The sequence below is a fragment of the Carcharodon carcharias genome, chromosome 2 (assembly GCF_017639515.1).
Source record: "Carcharodon carcharias isolate sCarCar2 chromosome 2, sCarCar2.pri, whole genome shotgun sequence".
In the NCBI taxonomy this organism is placed as follows: Eukaryota; Metazoa; Chordata; class Chondrichthyes; order Lamniformes; family Lamnidae; genus Carcharodon; species Carcharodon carcharias.
Window position 1 is genome coordinate 239,344,225 of NC_054468.1, and position 14,752 is coordinate 239,358,976.

Here is a 14,752-nt window from a genome sequence, read left to right on the forward strand (position 1 = left end):
CATTGAAGTCCCCCCACCCAGAGTACATTCTGTGCCCTTCCCACCCTCAGTGTTTCCTCCAAGTGGTGTTCAACATGGAGGAGCATTGATTCATCAGCTGAGAGAGGGGTGGGGTGCAGTAAATGTTAATCAGCAGGTTTCCTTTGCCCATGTTTGACCTGATGCCATGAGACATCATGGGGTCTGGAGTCGATGTTGAGGATTCCCAGGGCATCTCCCTCCCGACTGTAAACCACTGTGCCCCCACCTCCAGCCGGTGGGACAGGGATGGTGATGGTGATGTTGGTAAGGAATGATTCCGTGGGTATGACTCTGTCAGGCTGATGACTCGTCTGTGAGACAGCTCTCTCAACTTTGGCACTAGCCCCCAGATGTTAGTGAGGAGGACTTTGCAGGGTCGACAGGGCTGCAATTGCTATTGTCGTTTCTTGAAGTCAGCTCCACAAGCATTCAAGCAGAACTTCTGAAAAATCAACTATGATGGACTGGACACTGTGGCCCAACAGCTGAAAAGTGTCTCCCCCACCAGGGTCTGGTTTCTCAAATCTCAAATGGCCAAAGTTCCCGAGGGAACAGAGAGAATGCTTCAAAGACAGTCTCCTTGAAGCCCGGCACAATTGACCTTAATGTCTGAGGGAGCTTGCTACCAATCATTCAAAATGGCAAAAACCTCTCTAACAAGCTGCATCACGCTTTGAGTCACAAAATCTTAATGATGAGGCAAAGTGGTGGCAGAGAAGGAAAGGAAAGGAAGCAAATCCTGCACTCCAGATCCCACTACCTTGTGAGGCATCCTGGACCATGTGCCCCCAAAGATCTGTTGGTCAAGAATCGACCTGTTCAGTCACATGAAGACCCATGGCAGAAATCAAAGGAGAGTCATGATGATATTTATACAGCACCTTTAGTAATAATAAAACAGCTTCACAAGCGTATTATAAAACAAAATATGACATCAAGCCACAGAAGGTGATATTAAAACAGGTGACCCAAAGCAAAGAGGTAGGTTATAAGGAGTGTCTTAAAGGGATGGAGTTAGAGACATGAAGAGGTTTAGGGAGGGAACTCCAGAGTTATGGGTCCAGGTGGAAGAATGCACAGCCACCAATGGCAGAGTGATTAGATTCAGGAATGCTGAAGAGAGCGGAATTGGAGGAGCACAGAGATCTCAGGGGGTTGTGGGGCTGGAGATCACGGAGATGGGGAAGGTGTGAGACCATGGAGGAATTTGAAAATAAGGGTGAGAATGTTAATAACCGCTGTGGTGGGGATGGGCTGTAAACTAGGCAAAGGTAGTTCACAATTTAACCAACTGAGCAGCGCTTTAAAGAGAAAGCAGGAAAATGGGGCTAGTTTGGAGTGGGAAATGGTTCAATTTGGGAATAGAGTGAAGTAATAGGATTTGTCAGTGACAGAGTAGAAAACAGAAAGTGCTGGAAACCTCAGTGGGTCTGACAGTGTGTGTGTGTGTGGAGAGAGAGAAACAGAGTGAATGTTTCGAGTCTGTCTGAAGAGTCATGTAGAACTCGAAAGGTTAATTTTGTTTCTCCCGCCACAGACACGGCCAGAGCTGCTGAGCTTTTCCAACGTTTTCTGTGTTTATTTCAGATTTCCAGCATCCGCAGTATTTTGCTTAGATTATGAGAGAGTGGAAAAGTTGGGTTTGTTTAGAGGGGGTTGGGGGGGGGGTGGTGAGGGGGAGTGCGGGGGACAGTGGGGGGGGGGGTGAGGGGGAGGAGGATGAGGAGGAGGAGGGGGAATGGGGGGTGAGGGGGAGGAGGAGGGTGAGGAGGAGGGGGAATGGGGGGTGAGGGGGGAGTGGGGAGGAGGAGGGTGAGGAGGAGGGGGAATGGGGGTGAGGGGGGAGTGGGGAGGAGGAGGATGAGGAGGAGGGGGAATGGGGGTGAGGGGGGAGTGGGGAGGAGGAGGGTGAGGAGGAGGGGGAATGGGGGTGAGGGGGGAGTGGGGAGGAGGAGGGTGAGGAGGAGGGGGAATGGGGGTGAGGGGGGAGTGGGGAGGAGGAGGATGAGGAGGAGGGGGAATGGGGGTGAGGGGGGAGTGGGGAGGAGGCGGAGGGGGAATGGGGGTGAGGGGGGAGTGGGGAGGAGGAGGAGGGGGAATGGGGGTGAGGGGGGAGTGGGGAGGAGGCGGAGGGGGAATGGGGGTGAGGGGGAGGAGGAAGAAGAGGAGGAGGGTGAGGAGGAGGGGGAATGGGGGTGAGGGGGGAGTGGGGAGGAGGCGGAGGGGGAATGGGGGTGAGGGGGGAGTGGGGAGGAGGAGGAGGGGGAATGGGGGTGAGGGGGGAGTGGGGAGGAGGAGGAGGGGGCATGGGGGTGAGGGGGGAGTGGGGAGGAGGCGGAGGGGGAATGGGGGTGAGGGGGAGGAGGAAGAAGAGGAGGAGGGGGCCGGTAGCTGATTATTTCTAGTGGGGCCCACCGAGTCCCACTTGGTGCGTTGCCCGTTTAAGCGGCAGCTCCCTGGGCAGGAGGCCGGGCGCATGCGCGCCGTTGGCCGGAGTCGGGCTGCGGGGCGATGGCTCCTTTCCGAAAGCGGAGTAAAAGTTACCCGTTCCTGAGCCAGGAGTTTCTGATCCAGAACCACGCCGACATTGTGTCGTGTCTGGTTGTGTTGGTGCTGATCGGGCTCATGTTCGAGGTCAGGAGCAGCGGGGCCGGGGGGGGGCGCGGGGTCCCGACAAGTTTCACTAAACTTTGGGAAAGTTATGCCCAGTTTTGCCGGCTCTCGGGGGCCGGAACCCGGACCTTCCGGCTCCGGCCTTGTCCACATTCCTCAGGCTCTCCTCCCCACTCCGGCCCGGGACAGAGCGGCCGCCTGACCGGGAGATGTCAATGGATGGGACAGAGTCAGACACTGAGTCTGATTCTGCCACGTCTCAGACACAGAGAGAGAGACTGAGAGAGCACAGGATGAGAGCAGAGATACAGGGAGAGAGAGCACAGGAAGAGAGCAGAGAGAGAGGGAGAGAGAGCACAGGAAGAGAGCAGAGAGGGAGGGAGAGAGAGCACAGGAAGAGAGCAGAGAGGGGGAGAGAGCACAGGAAGAGAGCAGAGAGGGAGGGGGAGAGAGCACAGGAAGAGAGCAGAGAGAGAGGGAGAGAGAGCACAGGAAGAGAGCAGAGAGGGGGAGAGAGCACAGGAAGAGAGCAGAGAGGGGGAGAGAGCACAGGAAGAGAGCAGAGAGGGGGAGAGAGCACAGGAAGAGAGCAGAGAGGGGGAGAGAGCACAGGAAGAGAGCAGAGAGAGAGGGAGAGAGAGCACAGGAAGAGAGCAGAGAGGGAGGGGGAGAGAGCACAGGAAGAGAGCAGAGAGGGAGGGGGAGAGAGCACAGGATGAGACCAGAGAGAGAGAGAGAGAGAGAGCACAGGAAGAGAGCAGAGATACAGGGAGAGAGAGCACAGGATGAGAGCAGAGAGACAGGGAGAGAGAGCACAGGAAGAGAGCAGAGGGACAGGGAGAGCAGAGAGACAGGGAGAGAGAGAGCACAGGAAGAGAGCAGAGGGACAGGGAGAGCAGAGAGACAGGGAGAGAGAGAGCACAGGATGAGAGCAGAGAGACAGGGAGAGAGAGCACAGGAAGAGAGCAGAGAGAGAGGGAGAGAGAGCACAGGAAGAGAGTAGAGAGGGAGGGAGAGAGAGCACAGGAAGAGAGCAGAGAGAGAGGGAGAGAGAGCACAGGAAGAGAGCAGAGAGAGAGGGAGAGAGAGCACAGGAAGAGAGCAGAGAGGGAGGGAGAGAGAGCACAGGAAGAGAGCAGAGAGAGAGGGAGAGAGAGCACAGGAAGAGAGCAGAGAGGGAGGGGGAGAGAGCACAGGAAGAGAGCAGAGAGACAGGGAGAGAGAGCAGAGAGAGAGGGAGAGAGAGCACAGGAAGAGAGCAGAGAGAGCACAGCAAGAGAGCAGAGAGAGCACAGGAAGAGAGCAGAGAGAGAGGGAGAGCACAGGAAGAGAGCAGAGAGACAGGGAGAGAGAGAGCAGAGAGATAGAGAGAGAGAGAGCAGAGAAATAGAGAGAGAGAGCACAGGATGAGAGCAGAGATACAGGGAGAGAGAGCACAGGATGAGAGCAGAGATACAGGGAGAGAGAGCACAGGATGAGAGCAGAGAGACAGGGAGAGAGAGCACAGGAAGAGAGCAGAGAGACAGGGAGAGAGAGCACAGGAAGAGAGCAGAGAGACAGGGAGAGAGAGAGCAGAGAGACAGGGAGAGAGAGAGCAGAGAGACAGGGAGAGAGAGAGCAGAGAGACAGGGAGAGAGAGAGCAGAGAGACAGGGAGAGAGAGAGCAGAGAGACAGGGAGAGAGAGAGCAGAGAGACAGGGAGAGAGAGAGCAGAGAGACAGGGAGAGAGAGAGCAGAGAGACAGGGAGAGAGAGAGAGCAGAGAGACAGGGAGAGAGTGCACAGGATGAGAGCAGAGAGACAGGGAGAGAGAGCACAGGAAGAGAGCAGAGAGACAGGGAGAGAGAGCACAGGAAGAGAGCAGAGAGACAGGGAGAGAGAGAGCAGAGAGACAGGGAGAGAGAGAGCAGAGAGACAGGGAGAGAGAGAGCAGAGAGACAGGGAGAGAGAGAGCAGAGAGACAGGGAGAGAGAGAGCAGAGAGACAGGGAGAGAGAGAGCAGAGAGACAGGCAGAGAGAGAGCAGAGAGACAGGGAGAGAGAGAGCAGAGAGACAGGGAGAGAGAGAGCAGAGACAGGGAGAGAGAGAGAGCAGAGAGACAGGGAGAGAGTGCACAGGATGAGAGCAGAGAGACAGGGAGAGAGAGCACAGGAAGAGAGCAGAGAGACAGGGAGAGAGAGCACAGGAAGAGAGCAGAGAGACAGGGAGAGAGAGAGCACAGGAAGAGAGCAGAGAGACAGGGAGAGAGAGAGCAGAGAGACAGGGAGAGAGAGAGCAGAGAGACAGGGAGAGAGAGAGCAGAGAGACAGGGAGAGAGAGAGCAGAGAGACAGGGAGAGAGAGAGCAGAGAGACAGGGAGAGAGAGAGCAGAGAGACAGGGAGAGAGAGAGCAGAGAGACAGGGAGAGAGAGAGCAGAGAGACAGGGAGAGAGAGCAGAGAGACAGGGAGAGAGAGAGCAGAGAGACAGGGAGAGAGAGAGCAGAGAGACAGGGAGAGAGAGAGCAGAGAGACAGGGAGAGAGAGAGCAGAGAGACAGGGCAGAGAGAGAGCAGAGAGACAGGGAGAGAGAGAGCAGAGAGACAGGGAGAGAGAGAGCAGAGAGACAGGGAGAGAGAGAGCAGAGAGACAGGGAGAGAGAGAGCAGAGAGACAGGGAGAGAGAGAGCAGAGAGACAGGGAGAGAGAGAGCAGAGAGACAGGGAGAGAGAGAGCAGAGAGACAGGGAGAGAGAGAGCAGAGAGACAGGGAGAGAGAGAGAGCAGAGAGACAGGGAGAGAGTGCACAGGATGAGAGCAGAGAGACAGGGAGAGAGAGCACAGGAAGAGAGCAGAGAGACAGGGAGAGAGAGAGCACAGGAATAGAGCAGAGAGACAGGGAGAGAGAGAGCAGAGAGACAGGGAGAGAGAGAGCAGAGAGACAGGGAGAGAGAGAGCAGAGAGACAGGGAGAGAGAGAGCAGAGAGACAGGGAGAGAGAGAGCAGAGAGACAGGGAGAGAGAGAGCAGAGAGACAGGGAGAGAGAGAGCAGAGAGACAGGGAGAGAGAGAGCAGAGAGACGGAGAGAGAGAGCAGAGAGACAGGGAGAGAGAGAGCAGAGAGACAGGGAGAGAGAGCAGAGAGACAGGGAGAGAGAGAGCAGAGAGACAGGGAGAGAGAGAGCAGAGAGACAGGGAGAGAGAGAGCAGAGAGACAGGGAGAGAGAGAGCAGAGAGACAGGGAGAGAGAGAGCAGAGAGACAGGGAGAGAGAGAGCAGAGAGACAGGGAGAGAGAGAGAGCAGAGAGACAGGGAGAGAGTGCACAGGATGAGAGCAGAGAGACAGGGAGAGAGAGCACAGGAAGAGAGCAGAGAGACAGGGAGAGAGAGAGCAGAGAGAGAGGGAGAGAGAGCACAGGAAGAGAGCAGAGAGGGAGGGAGAGAGAGCACAGGAAGAGAGCAGAGAGAGAGGGAGAGAGAGCACAGGAAGAGAGCAGAGAGAGAGGGAGAGAGAGCACAGGAAGAGAGCAGAGAGGGAGGGAGAGAGAGCACAGGAAGAGAGCAGAGAGGGAGGGAGAGAGAGCACAGGAAGAGAGCAGAGAGAGAGGGAGAGAGAGCACAGGAAGAGAGCAGAGAGAGAGGGAGAGAGAGCACAGGAAGAGAGCAGAGAGAGAGGGAGAGAGAGCACAGGAAGAGAGCAGAGAGGGAGGGGGAGAGAGCACAGGAAGAGAGCAGAGAGACAGGGAGAGAGAGAGCAGAGAGAGAGGGAGAGAGAGCACAGGAAGAGAGCAGAGAGAGCACAGCAAGAGAGCAGAGAGAGCACAGGAACAGAGCAGAGAGAGAGGGAGAGCACAGGAAGAGAGCAGAGAGACAGGGAGAGAGAGAGCAGAGAGATAGAGAGAGAGAGAGCAGAGAAATAGAGAGAGAGAGCACAGGATGAGAGCAGAGATACAGGGAGAGAGAGCACAGGATGAGAGCAGAGAGACAGGGAGAGAGAGCACAGGAAGAGAGCAGAGAGACAGGGAGAGAGAGCACAGGAAGAGAGCAGAGAGACAGGGAGAGAGAGAGCACAGGAAGAGAGCAGAGAGACAGGGAGAGAGAGAGCAGAGAGACAGGGAGAGAGAGAGCAGAGAGACAGGGAGAGAGAGAGCAGAGAGACAGGGAGAGAGAGAGCAGAGAGACAGGGAGAGAGAGAGCAGAGAGACAGGGAGAGAGAGCACAGGAAGAGAGCAGAGAGACAGGGAGAGTGAGAGCACAGGAAGAGAGCAGAGAGCACAGGAAGAGAGCAGAGAGACAGGGAGAGAGAGAGCAGAGAGACAGGGAGTGAGAGAGCAGAGAGACAGGGAGAGAGAGAGCACAGGAAGAGAGCAGAGAGACAGGGAGAGAGAGAGCAGAGAGACAGGGAGAGAGAGAGCAGAGAGACAGGGAGAGAGAGAGCAGAGAGACAGGGAGAGAGAGAGCAGAGAGACAGGGAGAGAGAGAGCAGAGAGACAGGGAGAGAGAGAGCAGAGAGACAGGGAGAGAGAGAGCAGAGAGACAGGGAGAGAGAGAGCAGAGAGACAGGGAGAGAGAGAGCAGAGAGACAGGGAGAGAGAGAGCAGAGAGACAGGGAGAGAGAGAGCAGAGAGACAGAGAGAGAGAGCACAGGATGAGAGCAGAGAGACAGGGAGAGAGAGCACAGGAAGAGAGCAGAGAGACAGGGAGAGAGAGCACAGGAAGAGGGGAGAGAGAGCACAGGAAGAGAGCAGAGAGGGAGGGAGAGAGAGCACAGGAAGAGAGCAGAGAGACAGGGAGAGAGAGCACAGGAAGAGAGCAGAGAGAGAGGGAGAGAGAGCACAGGAAGAGAGCAGAGAGACAGGGAGAGAGAGAGCAGAGAGAGAGGGAGAGAGAGCACAGGAAGAGAGCAGAGAGAGCACAGCAAGATATCAGAGAGAGCACAGCAAGAGAGCAGAGAGAGCACAGGAAGAGAGCAGAGAGAGAGGGAGAGCACAGGAAGAGAGCAGAGAGGGAGGGAGAGAGAGCACAGGAAGAGAGCAGAGAGACAGGGAGAGAGAGAGCACAGGAAGAGAGCAGAGAGGGAGGGAGAGAGAGCACAGGAAGAGAGCAGAGAGACAGGGAGAGAGAGAGCAGAGAGACAGGGAGAGAGAGAGCAGAGAGACAGGGAGAGAGAGAGCAGAGAGACAGGGAGAGAGAGAGCAGAGAGACAGGGAGAGAGAGAGCAGAGAGACAGGGAGAGAGAGAGCAGAGAGACAGGGAGAGAGAGAGAGCAGAGAGACAGGGAGAGAGTGCACAGGATGAGAGCAGAGAGACTGGGAGAGAGAGCACAGGAAGAGAGCAGAGAGACAGGGAGAGAGAGCACAGGAAGAGAGCAGAGAGAGAGGGAGAGAGAGCACAGGAAGAGAGCAGAGAGGGAGTGAGAGAGAGCACAGGAAGAGAGCAGAGAGAGAGGGAGAGAGAGCACAGGAAGAGAGCAGAGAGAGAGGGAGAGAGAGCACAGGAAGAGAGCAGAGAGGGAGGGAGAGAGAGCACAGGAAGAGAGCAGAGAGAGAGGGAGAGAGAGCACAGGAAGAGAGCAGAGAGAGAGGGAGAGAGAGCACAGGAAGAGAGCAGAGAGGGAGGCCGAGAGAGCACAGGAAGAGAGCAGAGAGACAGGGAGAGAGAGAGCAGAGAGAGAGGGAGAGAGAGCACAGCAAGAGAGCAGAGAGAGCACAGCAAGAGAGCAGAGAGAGCACAGGAAGAGAGCAGAGAGAGAGGGAGAGAGAGAGCAGAGAGACAGGGAGAGAGAGAGCAGAGAGATAGAGAGAGAGAGAGCAGAGAAATAGAGAGAGAGAGCACAGGATGAGAGCAGAGATACAGGGAGAGAGAGCACAGGATGAGAGCAGAGATACAGGGAGAGAGAGCACAGGATGAGAGCAGAGAGACAGGGAGAGAGAGCACAGGAAGAGAGCAGAGAGACAGGGAGAGAGAGCACAGGAAGAGAGCAGAGAGACAGGGAGAGAGAGAGCAGAGAGACAGGGAGAGAGAGAGCAGAGAGACAGGGAGAGAGAGAGAGCAGAGAGACAGGGAGAGAGAGAGAGCAGAGAGACAGGGAGAGAGAGAGCAGAGAGACAGGGAGAGAGAGAGCACAGGAAGAGAGCAGAGAGACAGGGAGAGAGAGAGCAGAGAGACAGGGAGAGAGAGAGCAGAGAGACAGGGAGAGAGAGAGCAGAGAGACAGGGAGAGAGAGAGCACAGGAAGAGAGCAGAGAGACAGGGAGAGAGAGAGCAGAGAGACAGGGAGAGAGAGAGCAGAGAGACAGGGAGAGAGAGAGCAGAGAGACAGGGAGAGAGAGAGCAGAGAGACAGGGAGAGAGAGAGCAGAGAGACAGGGAGAGAGAGAGCAGAGAGACAGGGAGAGAGAGAGCAGAGAGACAGGGAGAGAGAGAGCAGAGAGACAGGGAGAGAGAGAGCAGAGAGACAGGGAGAGAGAGAGCAGAGAGACAGGGAGAGAGAGAGCAGAGAGACAGGGAGAGAGAGCACAGGAAGAGAGCAGAGAGACAGGGAGAGAGAGCACAGGAAGAGAGCAGAGAGACAGGGAGAGAGAGCACAGGAAGAGAGCAGAGAGACAGGGAGAGAGAGCACAGGAAGAGAGCAGAGAGACAGGGAGAGAGAGAGCAGAGAGACAGGGAGAGAGAGAGCAGAGAGACAGAGAGAGAGAGCACAGGATGAGAGCAGAGAGACAGGGAGAGAGAGCACAGGAAGAGAGCAGAGAGACAGGGAGAGAGAGCACAGGAAGAGAGCAGAGAGAGAGGGAGAGAGAGCACAGGAAGAGAGCAGAGAGGGAGGGAGAGAGAGCACAGGAAGAGAGCAGAGAGAGAGGGAGAGAGAGCACAGGAAGAGAGCAGAGAGAGAGGGAGAGAGAGCACAGGAAGAGAGCAGAGAGGGAGGGAGAGAGAGCACAGGAAGAGAGCAGAGAGACAGGGAGAGAGAGAGCAGAGAGAGAGCACAGGAAGAGAGCAGAGAGAGCACAGCAAGATATCAGAGAGAGCACAGCAAGATATCAGAGAGAGCACAGCAAGAGAGCAGAGAGAGCACAGGAAGAGAGCAGAGAGAGAGGGAGAGCACAGGAAGAGAGCAGAGAGGGAGGGAGAGAGAGCACAGGAAGAGAGCAGAGAGACAGGGAGAGAGAGAGCACAGGAAGAGAGCAGAGAGACAGGGAGAGAGAGAGCAGAGAGACAGGGAGAGAGAGAGCAGAGAGATAGGGAGAGAGAGAGCAGAGAGACAGGGAGAGAGAGAGCAGAGAGACAGGGAGAGAGAGAGCAGAGAGACAGGGAGAGAGAGAGCAGAGAGACAGGGAGAGAGAGAGCAGAGAGACAGGGAGAGAGAGAGCAGAGAGACAGGGAGAGAGAGAGCAGAGAGACAGGGAGAGAGAGAGCAGAGAGACAGGGAGAGAGAGAGCAGAGAGACAGGGAGAGAGAGAGCAGAGAGACAGGGAGAGAGAGAGCAGAGAGACAGGGAGAGAGAGAGAGCAGAGAGACAGGGAGAGAGTGCACAGGATGAGAGCAGAGAGACAGGGAGAGAGAGCACAGGAAGAGAGCAGAGAGACAGGGAGAGAGAGCACAGGAAGAGAGCAGAGAGAGGGAGAGAGAGCACAGGAAGAGAGCAGAGAGGGAGGGAGAGAGAGCACAGGAAGAGAGCAGAGAGAGAGGGAGAGAGAGCACAGGAAGAGAGCAGAGAGAGAGGCAGAGAGAGCACAGGAAGAGAGCAGAGAGGGAGGGAGAGAGAGCACAGGAAGAGAGCAGAGAGAGAGGGAGAGATAGCACAGGAAGAGAGCAGAGAGAGAGGGAGAGAGAGCACAGGAAGAGAGCAGAGAGGGAGGGGGAGAGCACAGGAAGAGAGCAGAGAGACAGGGAGAGAGAGAGCAGAGAGAGAGGGAGAGAGAGCACAGCAAGAGAGCAGAGAGAGCACAGCAAGAGAGCAGAGAGAGCACAGGAAGAGAGCAGAGAGAGAGGGAGAGCACAGGAAGAGAGCAGAGAGACAGGGAGAGAGAGAGCAGAGAGATAGAGAGAGAGAGAGCAGAGAAATAGAGAGAGAGAGCACAGGATGAGAGCAGAGATACAGGGAGAGAGAGCACAGGATGAGAGCAGAGATACAGGGAGAGAGAGCACAGGATGAGAGCAGAGAGACAGGGAGAGAGAGCACAGGAAGAGAGCAGAGAGACAGGGAGAGAGAGGACAGGGAGAGAGAGAGCAGAGAGACAGGGAGAGAGAGAGCAGAGAGACAGGGAGAGAGAGAGCAGAGAGACAGGGAGAGAGAGAGCAGAGAGACAGGGAGAGAGAGAGCAGAGAGACAGGGAGAGAGAGAGCAGAGAGACAGGGAGAGAGAGAGCAGAGAGACAGGGAGAGAGAGAGAGCAGAGAGACAGGGAGAGAGAGAGAGCAGAGAGACAGGGAGAGAGTGCACAGGATGAGAGCAGAGAGACAGGGAGAGAGAGCACAGGAAGAGAGCAGAGAGACAGGGAGAGAGAGCACAGGAAGAGAGCAGAGAGACAGGGAGAGAGAGAGCAGAGAGACAGGGAGAGAGAGAGCAGAGAGACAGGGAGAGAGAGAGCAGAGAGACAGGCAGAGAGAGAGCAGAGAGACAGGGAGAGAGAGAGCAGAGAGACAGGGAGAGAGAGAGCAGAGAGACAGGGAGAGAGAGAGCAGAGAGACAGGGAGAGAGAGAGCAGAGAGACAGGGAGAGAGAGAGCAGAGAGACAGGGAGAGAGAGAGCAGAGAGACAGGGAGAGAGAGAGAGCAGAGAGACAGGGAGAGAGTGCACAGGATGAGAGCAGAGAGACAGGGAGAGAGAGCACAGGAAGAGAGCAGAGAGACAGGGAGAGAGAGCACAGGAAGAGAGCAGAGAGACAGGGAGAGAGAGAGCACAGGAAGAGAGCAGAGAGACAGGGAGAGAGAGAGCAGAGAGACAGGGAGAGAGAGAGCAGAGAGACAGGGAGAGAGCGAGCAGAGAGACAGGGAGAGAGAGAGCAGAGAGACAGGGAGAGAGAGAGCAGAGAGACAGGGAGAGAGAGAGCAGAGAGACAGGGAGAGAGAGAGCAGAGAGACAGGGAGAGAGAGAGCAGAGAGACAGGGAGAGAGAGAGCAGAGAGACAGGGAGAGAGAGAGCAGAGAGACAGGGAGAGAGAGAGCAGAGAGACAGGGAGAGAGAGAGCAGAGAGACAGGGAGAGAGAGAGAGCAGAGAGACAGGGAGAGAGTGCACAGGATGAGAGCAGAGAGACAGGGAGAGAGAGCACAGGAAGAGAGCAGAGAGACAGGGAGAGAGAGCACAGGAAGAGAGCAGAGAGAGAGGGAGAGAGAGCACAGGAAGAGAGCAGAGAGGGAGGGAGAGAGAGCACAGGAAGAGAGCAGGGAAGGGGGGAGAGAGAGCACAGGAAGAGAACAGGGAAGGGGGGAGAGAGAGCACAGGAAGAGAGCAGTGAAGGGGGGAGAGAGAGCACAGGAAGAGAGCAGAGAGGGAGGGAGAGAGAGCACAGGAAGAGAGCAGAGAGAGAGGGAGAGAGAGCACAGGAAGAGAGCAGAGAGAGAGGGAGAGAGAGCACAGGAAGAGAGCAGAGAGGGAGGGGGAGAGAGCACAGGAAGAGAGCAGAGAGACAGGGAGAGAGAGAGCAGAGAGAGAGGGAGAGAGAGCACAGGAAGAGAGCAGAGAGAGCACAGCAAGAGAGCAGAGAGAGCACAGGAAGAGAGCAGAGAGAGAGGGAGAGCACAGGAAGAGAGCAGAGAGACAGGGAGAGAGAGAGCAGAGAGAGAGGGAGAGAGAGCACAGGAAGAGAGCAGAGAGAGCACAGCAAGAGAGCAGAGAGAGCACAGGAAGAGAGCAGAGAGAGAGGGAGAGCACAGGAAGAGAGCAGAGAGACAGGGAGAGAGAGAGCAGAGAGATAGAGAGAGAGCAGAGAAATAGAGAGAGAGAGCACAGGATGAGAGCAGAGATACAGGGAGAGAGAGCACAGGATGAGAGCAGAGATACAGGGAGAGAGAGCACAGGATGAGAGCAGAGAATCAGGGAGAGAGAGCACAGGAAGAGAGCAGAGAGACAGGGAGAGCAGAGAGACAGGGAGAGAGAGAGCAGAGAGATAGAGAGAGAGAGAGCAGAGAAATAGAGAGAGAGAGCACAGGAAGAGAGCAGAGAGACAGGGAGAGAGAGCACAGGAAGAGAGCAGAGAGACAGGGAGAGAGAGCACAGGAAGAGAGCAGAGAGACAGGGAGAGAGAGAGCACAGGAAGAGAGCAGAGAGACAGGGAGAGAGAGAGCAGAGAGACAGGGAGAGAGAGAGCAGAGAGACAGGGAGAGAGAGAGCAGAGAGACAGGGAGAGAGAGAGCAGAGAGACAGGGAGAGAGAGAGCAGAGAGACAGGGAGAGAGAGAGCAGAGAGACAGGGAGAGAGAGAGCAGAGAGACAGGGAGAGAGAGAGCAGAGAGACAGGGAGAGAGAGCACAGGAAGAGAGCAGAGAGACAGGGAGAGAGAGAGCACAGGAAGAGAGGAGAGAGCACAGGAAGAGAGCAGAGAGACAGGGAGAGAGAGAGCAGAGAGACAGGGAGAGAGAGAGCAGAGAGACAGGGAGAGAGAGAGCAGAGAGACAGGGAGAGAGAGAGCACAGGAAGAGAGCAGAGAGACAGGGAGAGAGAGAGAGCAGAGAGACAGGGAGAGAGAGAGCAGAGAGACAGGGAGAGAGAGAGCAGAGAGACAGGGAGAGAGAGAGCAGAGAGACAGGGAGAGAGAGAGCAGAGAGACAGGGAGAGAGAGAGCAGAGAGACAGGGAGAGAGTGAGCAGAGAGACAGGGAGAGAGAGAGCAGAGAGACAGGGAGAGAGAGAGCAGAGAGACAGGGAGAGAGAGAGCAGAGAGACAGGGAGAGAGAGAGCACAGGAAGAGAGGAGAGAGCACAGGAAGAGAGCAGAGAGACAGGGAGAGAGAGAGCAGAGAGACAGGGAGAGAGAGAGCAGAGAGACAGGGAGAGAGAGAGCAGAGAGACAGGGAGAGAGAGAGCAGAGAGACAGGGAGAGAGAGAGCAGAGAGACAGGGAGAGAGAGAGCAGAGAGACAGGGAGAGAGAGAGCAGAGAGACAGGGAGAGAGAGAGCAGAGAGACAGGGAGAGAGAGAGCAGAGAGACAGGGAGAGAGAGAGCAGAGAGACAGGGAGAGAGAGAGCAGAGAGACAGGGAGAGAGAGAGCAGAGAGACAGGGAGAGAGAGAGCAGAGAGACAGGGAGAGAGAGAGCAGAGAGACAGGGAGAGAGAGAGCAGAGAGACAGGGAGAGAGAGAGCAGAGAGACAGGGAGAGAGAGAGCAGAGAGACAGGGAGAGAGAGAGCAGAGAGACAGGGAGAGAGAGAGCAGAGAGACAGGGAGAGAGAGAGCAGAGAGACAGGGAGAGAGAGAGCAGAGAGACAGGGAGAGAGAGAGCAGAGAGACAGGGAGAGAGAGAGCAGAGAGACAGGGAGAGAGAGAGCACAGGAAGAGAGGAGAGAGCACAGGAAGAGAGCAGAGAGACAGGGAGAGAGAGAGCAGAGAGACAGGGAGAGAGAGAGCAGAGAGACAGGGAGAGAGAGAGCAGAGAGACAGGGAGAGAGAGAGCACAGGAAGAGAGCAGAGAGACAGGGAGAGAGAGAGAGCAGAGAGACAGGGAGAGAGAGAGAGCAGAGAGACAGGGAGAGAGAGAGCAGAGAGACAGGGAGAGAGAGAGCAGAGAGACAGGGAGAGAGAGAGCAGAGAGACAGGGAGAGAGAGAGCAGAGAGACAGGGAGAGAGAGAGCAGAGAGACAGGGAGAGAGAGAGCAGAGAGACAGGGAGAGAGAGAGCAGAGAGACAGGGAGAGAGAGAGCAGAGAGACAGGGAGAGAGAGAGCAGAGAGACAGGGAGAGAGAGAGCAGAGAGACAGAGAGAGAGCACAGGAAGAGAGCAGAGAGACAGGGAGAGAGAGAGCAGAGAGACAGGGAGAGAGAGAGCAGAGAGACAGAGAGAGAGCACAGGATGAGAGCAGAGAGACAGGGAGAGAGAGCACAGGAAGAGAGCAGAGAGACAGGGAGAGAGAGCACAGGAAGAGAGCAGAGAGAGAGGGAGAGAGAGCACAGGAAGAGAGCAGAGAGGGAGGGAGAGAGAGCACAGGAAGAGAGC

General features: G+C 56.0%; 1 protein-coding gene across 1 annotated transcript in view; it reads left to right on the forward strand.

Annotated features, from left to right (window-relative positions):
* Nucleotides 1-2,532: 2,532 nt before the first annotated feature.
* LOC121289043 (cathepsin B-like) overlaps nt 2,533-14,752 on the forward strand; it is a 170,408-nt gene continuing 158,188 nt past the window's right edge. Inside the window, exon 1 of the mRNA XM_041207978.1 lies at nt 2,533-2,655. Coding sequence (XP_041063912.1) covers nt 2,533-2,655 — 123 coding nt within the window. The remainder of the gene's footprint in view (nt 2,656-14,752) is intronic.